Raw genomic sequence first — 12,044 nt, forward strand, 5'->3', positions numbered from 1 at the left:
CACATAGTGGGCTTAAATGAGCTCTAGAATATCAGACACATGCTCCGCAGATTTTTCTTCTACTGAAATTATAAGACAGAACACTTAATCTGAAGGCAGAACAGGAGAAGGGGCATTGGGGGGACATATTTGAGTTGTTTTTTTAATTTGATTTTTTTCATCAGAAGGGAAATAATGTATAAAAGAGATGATTCATCTTACTCTAAATAAAATATACTGACTTTTTTTTTTTAAAGAGATGACAGCGTTCTGTTAAAGAACAAGTTTTTACAATGCTTCTATCCTCTGAACTGTTTGGATATAGTGTCTTTTTTTTTTTTTTAATGGTAGATTTGGAAATGAAAATCACAAATGCCAAGAATGAGCTTCACAATTTTCATGTGCATTAAAATCTACCCCACCCGCAATTTACAATGCGTATCTCTTGCCCAGCCTCAACTGTGCAGGGAGATGACGCCAGGGAGTGAAGGGGCCTCCGCTGCCGGAAAGGCCGGTACTGGCCGCAGCCTTGGTCTCCCGCTCACTTGGGGAACTGGTTAATCTAATACTGGAAGGGAGAAAAGGCAGACGTGCAGATCACACCCTCGAAGAATGAGCACATCGCGGTGAGGCTCATTCTCGTCGTCTGCAGTTGCTTTTCCGGGGACGTAACCACTCCTATTGCACAGAGAATGTCTGGGAGCTTGTGCCAAGGCTGGGGGTGGGTTGAGGGGGTGGGAGATTGGGGGCGAGGACAGAGGCTCTTCCTGTGTCTCATCAGGGTCCGGGCCCGAGTGCGTGGGAGGGCATGCAGCCTGGAGCCAGGAGGATGGGTGGGGCAGCCCCTCTGCCGGGCCTGAGCTCCACTGCGCCACCAGCAGGGCGAAGGCAGCATCGTTGTCGTTCATGTCCTTTAGAAGGTCCTGGGGCAGATGATACCCAAGAAGAGACTTCCTTCTAAAAGAAGTGCAAAAAGTCTAGCAAGCCTTCCTCTCAGAGATGGTCCCTGGATTTGCCTAAGAGCCAGGGTTAGGATTAGCTGGGATGAAGCTTTCCCACCCGTGCATGGAAGGGCTTGGGGCATTCCTGACTAGCTCTGCTATTGAATGGTTTGGAAGGTGAAGACTGGCAGGGCTCAGCCCCCTCCCCTGACAACCATTCCTTGTAGGTGAGGTGGAGTTGGGGGAGTGGTGAGCCTGTTTTCCACATGAGTAGCAGGTTCAAGTTCACAAAAAGGGCTTTCCATTGTCCCATCAAGATTTTGGACAACTGCCCAGATCTTGGTTTCAAATTCCATACCTAAATGGAACCAGGGACACTTCTCCAAGGTCTGATTCCAGGGCTAAGGCAGGGAAAGTACGAGGATCAATGAAGCTAGAATATCTATCTAATTGAGCCATAAAGTAAGAACATGCTCAGAAAGTGGTGAGTCACGTTAAAAGGAGAGAGAAGCCAGCTAGGAGACTCCCACTAACTAAATCTAGGATAGTCTGAACACCAAAATAAGTAATAATAGGAATCCACGAATCAATGTTGATAATAAATAAATAAATTTTTAAATACATAAATGAATAAATGGGGGAGTAGGGGGGACCCTTGCTTAGAGCAGAATGCCAACCAATAAATGTAGAATGAGTAACAGAGTTGAAAAATCACCATTTGACAACCACCATGATTCTGGCGGGTATCATCAATGGAGACTAAAATTGTTGACTGTGAGGTTCAATGGGGAGAGAACATGTATACAGTCTGAAAGTATCTCCCAACAGATTATTAATTTTAAGGGGGGGAAATAGTAATTTTACACTTGAGAAACCTGGCCGACATCACTTAGACCAAGTCACTACCAAATCTGGGACAAAGTGGCATCACGTGTCTTCTGATGTCAACAGTAACAGCAATTATCACAGAAAGGCATGACTCAAGGCTAATCACATAAGGAAAACCCTAAGTGTAGAGGGTGCAGCTCTTCAGCCAGGCTGAGATCCTGAAAGACAAAGAAAGGCAGAGAGGGTCCTTGTTGCCACTTCTTTTTTGGCTCAGGCTCTGGCCGTGATCAACTGCTTCCGGGAGGAAGCGACCCTATTCACCCCAGCGGGCTGATGAGAAGATATGAAAAGCACTTGGAAAGGAGAAACATTTGCTTTTCAAGAGAACCCTTTCCTGAGTAGCGGTGAGCAATTACTGGGTGAAGGAGGGGGTGACTGCTACCTACAGTGGCCAGTCTTTGGGCATAGCCTCTCAACACTGGGAGCACACACACTGTCAAAAAGGCAGTCAATGCATTATGAGCCATGAGTCATGAAAGATAAGGGACCAGTTGTTATTTTTTTAAAGATTCTATTTATTCATTAGGCACAAGCAGGGGGAGAGGCAAGCGGAGAGGGAGAAGCAGACTCCCCACTGAGTAGGGGGCCCGATGTGGGACTCAATCCCAGGATCTTGGGATCATGACCTGAACTGAAGGTAGACATTTAACCATCTTGGTACCCCAAGGAATCAGTTTTTAAAGGACTCTAGGAGTCAGGTGGTCCAGTTCGAACCCAGCTCTATTGATCATCAGCTCTGTGCTGTCAGGCAGGCTACCCATGCTCCCTAAGCCTGGATTTTCTCATTTGTAAAATGGGAGTGATTGGGATGGGCAGATCAAATGAGATAATTCATGTACAGTATTTAGTACAATGTCTGGCACACAGTAGGTGCTCAATAAATATTACTATTCACCACCATACAATAAAACCAATGACTATTATTCTTCGTCTTCATTCCCATCATCAAACAGAGGGCCTGGAAGGCATGTGATGTGCATTTGACCAATGTGTCTTGATGCATTAACAAAGAGAAAGTAATGCAGGAAACAAGACAGACGCTGATATTTGTAATATATGAATCACTGCTAAAGACCTAGCTGAGCTCTAGCTAATGTCAAAAACAGGCAAATGTTATTAGCATATAAGGAATCGCGGTGTTGTGTGCCATTCTCTTGTGCAAGAACATTACTTTGTTAACTTGCAATCTCCTGGAGCTTAGGACAAGCTTGAGACCATCATTCTATATAAACAGTGAGGAAGGCCTCTCAACCCCAGTGTAGAAAAGCAAAACATGCAGTAGCTCCCCTTTATCCACGGTTCTGCTTTCCATGGTTTTAAGTTACCCGTGGTCAACCACGGTCTGGAAGCAGATGATCCTCCTTCTGACATACAGTCAGATATTAGTGTTACACCACAATGCCTACATTATGGTATAGTTACAATAAAGATATTTTGGGAGAGACCACATTCATATAACTTTGATTACAGTATATCGGGATAATTGCTCAACTTTATTATTAATTACTGTTGTTAATTTCCTACTGTGCCTGATTCATAAATTCAACTTAATTGTGTATATAAAGGAAAACACACTATACATAGGGTTTGATACTATCTGCAGTTTCAGCAATCACTGGGGGTCTTGGAACAAATCCCCCTTGGTTACAGAAAGACTACTGTACTCAATTCATACTTCCATGTGAAGATCAACCAAATCAGGGCACCTGGGTGGCTCAGTCGGTTAAGCGGATGCCTTCGGCTTAGGTCATAATCCCAAGGTCCTGGGATCAAGTCCCACATTGGCTCTCTATTCAGTGGGGAGCCTGCTTCCCCCTCTGCCTGCTGCTCCAACTGCTTCTGCTCTCGCTCACTCTCTCTGACAAATAAATAAAATCTTAACAACAAAAAACAAATCAAGCCAATTATGTTTCACTGCCAGGTGGTACTGAGAAAATAAATGAGAGAAAATTCAGTTTAAATAAACACATAATTACCAATGATAAAATTGTGTAAACATTGTTCCTGGTCATCAATCTGTAATACCAGTCTGTCCCGGTTTTCAAGAAGAGGCAACTAAAGTTCTCAAGAGAGAAGTTTCCACCTCTCCCGCTTCCTCAAAAGGGCTCTCTGACCTCGGTCACACTTTTCTCGGTCTCTTTCCTGCTTCCTTTTGCTCATTGCCATTCTTTTGCCTTCAGCTCCCTCGTAGGCTGTTGTACAGTGGGCCGTGCGAGGCCTCCGTCTTGGATATCCCTCGGCCGTTCTCCTCTCCCTTTGCCAGTCATTGCACCTGGTGCTCATGGGATGGCTCGTACATGAGGCTGGACGGCATGCCATTGGGCTCATTGTGATTTCATGCCTTTCATCTCAACCACGCAGCGGTAAGTTCGTGGAAGACCAGCTCCACGTCTTGAAGACTACTGTATATCAAGCATCTAGCACAGCACATGGAAAAAAGCAGGCTCCGTATCTGCCACTTGCTCTTTGCTGAACCTGGCCCTTGCTTCTGTTTGGCCACACTTTGCCCCTCTGTTAGGAAGTCCTTCTCAGGGTTCCTCTGTCCTTTTCTACTTTCCCGCACCTTCTCTGCTCCCCTCATTCTCTCCTACCTCCCTCTCTTCTTCACCCCGTCCTTTAAAAACTTCCCTCAGAGGAAAAGTTTCTTCATGCTGTCTATTTCTAGGTAACTTGACATGGCTCTTCTTTCCTCCTGCTATATTTACACCACATACCGTTCTAGCCAGCTCCCCAGCCGCCTTCGAAATGTCATAGGTTCTTATCACATGGGGGTGGTTCACTTGAATCCACTATATCCGTGGCCTTTGTAGCTGCAATGACTTCATATATTTTTTTCTTGCCTTTAGTCTGTTCTTTCTCTATTGCATCTTTCCACATGCCACCAGAATAACCTCTTTTATAGACTTTCGTGAGTTCAGTCTCCTGTTCAAGAACCTATAGATGTTTGCTTGTATTAGTCAACATGTTCAAATTCTACTAGGAGGCCTCAGAATGGCTCCACAAACAAGTCTCCCTAACAGAACCACTTATGAAAAAGAAGAGAAATAGAATTAATGCATTTTGGAAGAAGCAAAATTAAAGTTGCTGTGGTGTTTTTGGATGGGAAATGTGTCCAGGTCAAGGGTAGAGAGAATCAATTCAATGCAACCTTAAAACAAGGTAATGGAAAAATGAAAGTGAATGTTCATGGGGACAGACATCTCTCTCTAAAACAGTCTAAAAGGAAAGGAGGGATTTTAGTCCTAAGACTACAGTGGTCTTCGTCATGTAGGAAGCAAGGTCAGCGGCAGCCATAAGCTGAGCAGGGACGGAAAACTCTAGAAACACTTAGGCAGGGATATCTGCTCATCCATTCATGCCGTAGATGTACTGAGCAGCTACTTCTACATAAATTAACACTCCTTGGTGTTTCCCACTTTTCCCACAGGGCTTTTGCCTTTGATTACATAGCCCCGACCACCAGAGCACAGCTATATGGCCAATCCGTCAGTCCGTTGTGATCTTGTTGCACTCATTGTCTGAGCCTATCGGGATCTTCTTGAATCCCGACTCCAGTCACTCAGTGTTCTCCCTTCCAACTCTGGGTCACCCCTCGAGAAGCTCATAAGTACGTGTTCTATATTTTCTATTACAAACATTTCTAAAGACGTGGAGCGGGGTAGGGCCACGACATGCAGGATACCACGTGAAGTCTCTCTCCCTATTGATGAGGATTCCTTCCCAACCTCCCTTTGGGTGAGGTTCTCTTGCCGAGCGATCCTGCCTCTCTTTACCTATTCCAAGAGGAGATCATGAAAGATCTCATCAGGTAGTTTGCTGAGATCCAAGTGCACCACGTTCACTCCATCTCGCTTGTCAAGCTGACAAGTAAATGAATGACACTGGTGAGTAGAAGAATATAGTCAGATTGACAAAACTTGCTTTTAACAACCATATGCCAAATGGTGATGATTTCTCTTTCCAAGGGCCTACAATCTCTTTAATGGACAGTTAAGAGACTCTTGCCTAGTACTGACAGCAAGTTCACGGCTCTGCATTTGGAATTTTTCCTCTCTTTCCATAGAGCAGAATTACATACGTCTGTTTCTAAGTTTCGGGTTTTTGTTTTTTTTAAGGATTTATTTATTTTAGAGAGAGAGAGAGAGAGAGCATGAGTAGGAAAAGCAGAGGAAGAGGGACAGAAACTCAAGCAGACTCCACACTGAGCGCAGAGCCTGATGCAGGGCTTGATCTTAGCACCCTGAGATCACAACCTCAGCTGAAACCAAGAGTCAGACACTCAACCAACTGAGCAACCCAGGTGCCCCTGTTTCTATGCATCTGACGTCAATTTTTCTTGGTCCTGCAGAGATCATCTCCCTCAGTCTGGAGAAAGAATTTGCAAATTTTCTCAGTATCCTTTTCTTTCTTTCTTTACTTCTTCTTCTTCTTCTTCTTCTTTTTTTTTTTTTTTACAAAAATCCCACCAAAAAATAAACCAACTTATATACTTCCTACATGACTTTTGAGAAACCCTGGCAAGACTTTAGGATGTGTTATGACACAGGCTGTGGAGGAGACCAGAGTTGAAGTCTCTGGAGACTACAGCTGCTGAGATGGGTTTAGGTCACTGACTCGTGGGACAGGGAGGCATCTTGCATCCTAGACATGCGTGTGTTTTGGTAATTACATAAGTTCCCTCTCAACCAGAGATTCCTGAAAAATCAGCTTCTAAACAACTTTTCTTCTCTCAAACCACCCACATTGCTCATTCCCGCCATCAGCACCTTCAGAATGCAAGAGTGGACGATCTACTAGTCATTAAGATTGGACTTACCCACTTGCCCAAGCCTGGATAGTCATGTTCTGGATCAAAGAGGTGCTGGTGCAGCTGAAATTCTCGACTGAACTCTGCTGTGTCGGGGGTGTTCTCTAGACATCCATCCTCTACTACAAACAACAAAAGGCTTTTGAGGAATGGCCAAGGCATCTATTGTTATTCTAAGAGTGAATTTATTAAAAACAACTAGACATCCAAAGGTCAGCATCTGTCCACATCAGTCACTCTGGAATTTGCTCATCCCAAACCCTCACTCCTCCTCCCACCTGTGGCAGAGACTGGTTGGCTACTCACCAAACCCACTTCCCTTTCCCCCTCGGCACAGCTAATTTCCCAGCCTTGCCTGGCAGGCAGGTGGAGTCATATGCCTGAGTTTGTGCCAGTGGAATGTGGATAGAAGTGATGTATTCAGCTTCCAGGCCTGGCCCATAAAATCCTCCTATGTGATCCCATCTCCTACCCACCTCCCCCCAACCCCACCTGCTGCTCTGCTCGCTACATGCTGCTGGCCAGGGCAACTGGGACTGTCAGGTGTCAAGAGGAAAGATGGCACTTTGGGGTTGGCAAACCATCCATCCCAGTAACACCCTCACCCACCTCTAGTAGGATGTCACATGGGTGAGAAATAGCCTTCTGTTGTGTTACCGCTATCATCCTTATCTGTTAGAGAGCAAATAGTTCCTTAACGGGTGTATTTCCATTCCACATGACTCGCTGGTGTTTTCTCCTGGGTGAGCTCTTCAGAAACAATTTCAGCTTCTTGGAGAAAGCAACTTATGTAAGAATGACACCATCACCAGACAGAATCGAGGTGTGTTATGGTGGTGATGGCGTAAGCTTTGAGTTAGACAGACCAGAGCTCAGGGCCCCTATCCTAGCTCATAAGGGACAGACGGTCTTAATTCCATGGGAAGATTAACTTTGTCTTTGACAACTAACAAAGTTGTCTTTGACAACTAACCTTGTCTCTCTAAACCCATGTAACCTTCTGCGAGAAGGGCAGAATCCAGGACTTGCCTTACTGGGTAGCTGTGAGGAAAGGAGATGGTCCCACACAGAACACCTCGCACACGAGATGTTCCCTCTGCTTTAGTTCCCTTCCCACCATCTCTTTTTAAATGGGAATTGATACTCTGAACCGTTCTTCGGAATAGATCATGTCTTTTGATCAAACCCAAGAAAGGTTATCCCACTTGGCTGCTGCTGTGACCTCAGCCCTATCATTACAAGACACGCTGCTCTAAGATTAAGTCCTTTTTTTTCAGTATCAAATGTGCTTTTAGACAACAGCTTCAAAGGGTTGGGGGCAGAGGAGGGAGAGTGAATGTTGTGATGTCCCGGGGGTGGGGGGGGGTGTTGAAAAGAGAAGAGTCCTTTTGCGAAGGGATAATGAGGCATCCAAGTGAATGCTGAAAGGAGTCAGACCAGCCGAAGAGTCTGGTCTCTTGGGATTGCTCTGAAGCCTTCCAGCAGCCTGAAGCCACCCAGTGTCTTCATAGCAAGAAGCTCTCATGGGAGTCATTAGGTTTGAACAAAACCCCTAACGTGGCTCCCCACTCATCACGGGACTGCTTATCTAACTTCTTCATCTCCAGCAATTACCATGTAGGAAGGAGACAGCCAACCCTGAGAGTTCAGGCCGTCTGCAGACAGCAGCTTAACAACTTCTCATAATTGTTTCTCCAGGATTTCTAAGAGGCCCAGATTGAGATGTAGAGATATAGCCCTGCTCGGGGAACGGCGGTATTTTGGGACCTGTAAACGTGCCCTGAGATTCACATCTTATGTCTGAGGATGCACTCTCTGCGGTCAGCTGCTCTGTCCAGGGTGGCCAGACCGTGATTCAGAAGAGAGCAGGGAAGGGGAGGGGGAAGCCAAGATTGTATTCTTGGATTGCTTGCTCAACCCTGTAGTGTCATGATTCTCACCGACGCTATCTCAAGCAATCTCCTACAAATAATGTCGAAATTTAGCTAGCGATTTCCTTTCTAGAATGAAAATGATGGTTGAACAAGGGGCTTAAACAAGTTTGTGTGGTGGCCAGACAGCAAAGAAAAATGGCAGGTAATGTGCGACGAGAAACGGTCTGGGGGCTGTCACCTGACCCGGCTGCATCAGGATCCCTGGACTGCCCCATCTCAGCATCTGCGTGCATGATTACAGGGATCTGGACTTTCTCCTTTCCCAGGGCAGCCTGGAACCGCATCTATGTTTTCGAAGGCACTCTGTCTTCATTTTACCGATGAGGACACTGAAGCGTGGGAAGCAGGCTCGCATACTAGAGTTAGGACTAGACCTCAGATCTCTTGGCCCAGACTATCCTATCTCCTACAGCAGTGGTTCTCAGACTGCAGTATGTGCCGGAATTGCAGGGAAGGCGGCTTAGAACACAGGTTTCCAGGGTAGCCTACCCCAGGAGTCTCTGATTCAGCGGATCTGGGGGAAAGCCTGGAAATCTGCATTTCCACCAGTTTCCAGGTGATACTGATGCCGCCGGAAACCTGGGACCACACTTTAAGAACTACTATACTGTATTATATCTAATCAGTTTAACCAAATCCCCATGGGGACTGTTGCTCTTCAAACTCTGAACAAGTATTTCCTTCGACCCATCCCAAACCCCGCAAGCACGTAAAAGGTGGCTGCAGGGATTGTTTGTGTGCGGTGATTCAGGTTTTCCCGCAGGTGGCCCTGTATTCCCACCTTGGTTAGGATGCATCCAGCCACTCTGGCTGCCCCACAAGCTCTGTGCCCCAAAGAACGCAGATGCCTACCCCACATGAGAGGACGAGTATCCTTCAGGGAAACCCTCTTTCAGAGAAAGCCCGTGTTGTGTTTAAGAAAATCTGAGGGGCTAATACTGTCAGAGTTTTCAGAGCAGGACACTGTCATGGTGGTTGAGGACACAGTCCTGAATCAGGGAGACCTGGGTTTGAGTCTTGGCTCAGCTACTTGCTAAGTAGGTAAGCTTGGACAGGCTATGCTCTAAGCTTCAGTTTCCATATATGCAAAGTAAGGATAATAAGTGCCAGCTATTGTTATTGTAGGCTTGGGGGAAAAAACTATTCTGGTGCTGAAAGTTAACACAAGCCCGACAGGAACAATGCATTATTCACTAGCGGTGAAATTAATTCTAATCAGGATGCCATTTAATGAGCCTTTACTTTGTGCGAGGTGTTCTGCTGAGTGCTTAATATGGATCATTTCATTTAATTCCCACAACAGCACCCATTTTGCCAATGAGGAAACTGGTGTGTGAATCAGTCGATTAGCTTGTTCAAGGTCACATATCTTGACTTGGGGTTTGAATTCAGGTAGTCTGGGTTTAGAGCCACTACTCTTAACCACCAAGGTTAACTGCTCGAAGGCCCATGTAAGCGCAGTCCACTCACCATTCATTCTCGCTGGCATCCTAGAGTAGGAATGTGAGAGCGAGACACAAGCAGCAAAGAAAAGTTTCAAGCTTCTTCCTTAACCAACTTATCATCTTCCTGGACCCACTGTCTCTCATGCCACCCCCTGGACCCCGAAGAGATATTTCAGGATAGATGCTGCTTATGACATGGTTAAAATGTCAATTGTCAAAGGCAGTAAGGAAAACGGCGGACATGGATAATCCGTAAACTGGTAAGTACCAAGGACACTCAATGTGGGCAGCAGTTGTATTACAGAAAAGGCAGAAAGAAGAAAATCTCTCTCCATTTTTATTAAAAGGGTAGCAAGTGCAGAAAAAAAGCATCAATTCCTAAAGAGGGAGAGAGACTGAAGGTAAAACTTTGGCAAGGGAGTCTTACGTGTGTGTATCTAACCGCCAGAAAGCATTGAGGGTTCTAGAAAAATTTCCCTTTCCAATCTACCTACAAATACATGGGTTGGGGGGGAGGGGTCATTAGAATAGAAATACTATCTCTAAGAGTATTTGTAGTGGATGTTAGAATTTTTATTTTTATTTATTATTTATTTATTTATTTATTTTTAAAAGATTTTATTTATTTATTTGACAGAGATCACAAGCAGGCAGAGAGGCAGGCAGAGAGAGAGAGGGAAGCAGGCTCCCTGCTGAGCAGAGAGCCGGATGCAGGACTCGATCCCAGGACCCTGAGATCATGACCTGAGCCGAAGGCCTAACCCACTGAGCCACCTAGGTGCCCTGGATGTTAGAAGTTTTAATTTCCTCCCAAAGATTCCACCTTCCTTGAGAACCCTAGGGCATGGCCATTACCTGTTTTTCCAATAGGACAGGGATTTGGAGGGTCTGGGTAGCCTTGATCTTCACTGAAGTCCTTAGGAATGTTGTCACCAGTCAACTCTGCCACAATGTTTGGGATGTTGCCAAAGGGACCCAAATGCTGAAGACCTTCATGAGCTCCACCTGCCAGGGAATCAGAGTCGTTCACTTGAGTGCAGTGAAATTCATTTCAAATAATATGTACTCAGGCAAAGCACTGTGATCTATACTGTGGAAAGAGAATAAGAAATTGAATAGTTTCTGCCCTTTAGGGTTTAAAACTTTAGTTATGAAGACAGACACATGCCCCACACGCACCATTTGCACACAAGGCACATTAGATACATGTCTGAGTAGAAATGTTAATACAGCATCTTGGGAGCATGGTGAAGGGAGAGTTTCATTTGGCTGATAGGATGGGGAGGGCTTCTTGGACCTGCTAGAACTCAAGAGGCACCCGGGCGGCAGAGTAGTGGAAGAGACAGGGAGGTAACTGTGGTCAGGCATGAGAATAGGCTAAAAAACAACACATTTTCACAAAAAAGAAAAGAAAAGAAAAGAAAAGAAAAGAAAAGAAAAGAAAAGAAAAGAAAGAAAGAAAGAAAGAAAGAAAGAAAGAAAGAAAAAAGAGGCGCGTGGGTGGCTCAGTCGGTTAAGCGTCTGTTTCAGCTCAGGTCATGGTCCCAGGGTCCTGGGATTGAGCTTGGCAGGGAACCTGCTTCTCTCTTCCCTCTGCCTGTCTCTCTTGGTCAGATAAATACATAAGATCTTTAAAAGGAAGGAAGGAAGAAAGGACATAAATCACTGTCTTCTTACAATTCTAGAACAACCACTTAAAACTCAGTATATTTACTTCAATCCTTTCTCCTCTGCATTTTTTAAAAAAGATTTTATTTATTTATTTGATGGACAGAGAGCACAAGTAGGCAGAGAGGCAGGCAGAGGGGCGAGGGGAAGCAGGCTCCACACCGATCAGAGAGACTGATGTGGGGCTCGATCCCAGGACCCTGGGATCATGATCCGAGCAGAAGGCAGAGGCTTAACGACTAAGCCACCCAGGCGCCCCTATGGTCCTATTTTTAATGTCTTTGATTTTAAAGTCTTTTTATACTGAAGTGTTTATTCACTTTTATTTAATATTAAAGTACCAGCATCTCCCCATATGGCTGCACGGTCTCTTCTCACATAG

The 12,044-nt window shown here is 45.3% G+C and overlaps 1 protein-coding gene and 1 long non-coding RNA gene across 5 annotated transcripts in view; one reads left to right on the forward strand and one right to left on the reverse strand.

The window, feature by feature from the left end:
* The window catches only part of SCG5 (secretogranin V), a 53,117-nt gene that overhangs the window by 4,934 nt on the left and 36,139 nt on the right, over positions 1-12,044 (reverse strand). For 2 of the 3 annotated variants that reach the window (XM_059181099.1, XM_059181097.1), the window contains 2 exons: positions 10,850-10,999; positions 6,625-6,737 (listed from right to left, as the gene is read on the reverse strand). In XM_059181099.1, the coding sequence (XP_059037082.1) occupies positions 6,625-6,737; positions 10,850-10,999 (263 nt within the window). The remainder of the gene's footprint in view (positions 1-6,624; positions 6,738-10,849; positions 11,000-12,044) is intronic. The other variant, XM_059181098.1, reaches the window with a different exon arrangement.
* On the forward strand, positions 1,925-6,692 carry LOC131836075 (uncharacterized). 2 transcript variants are annotated; one of them, XR_009355498.1, is made up of 3 exons: positions 1,929-2,152; positions 3,989-4,171; positions 6,572-6,692. It is a non-coding gene; the product is annotated as an uncharacterized LOC131836075 (long non-coding RNA). The 2 variants fall into 2 exon arrangements; XR_009355497.1 differs by lacking the exon at positions 6,572-6,692 and having other exon boundaries at positions 1,925-2,152; positions 3,989-6,257.

This window comes from Mustela lutreola, chromosome 7 (assembly GCF_030435805.1).
Source record: "Mustela lutreola isolate mMusLut2 chromosome 7, mMusLut2.pri, whole genome shotgun sequence".
Taxonomy (NCBI): domain Eukaryota; kingdom Metazoa; phylum Chordata; class Mammalia; order Carnivora; family Mustelidae; genus Mustela; species Mustela lutreola.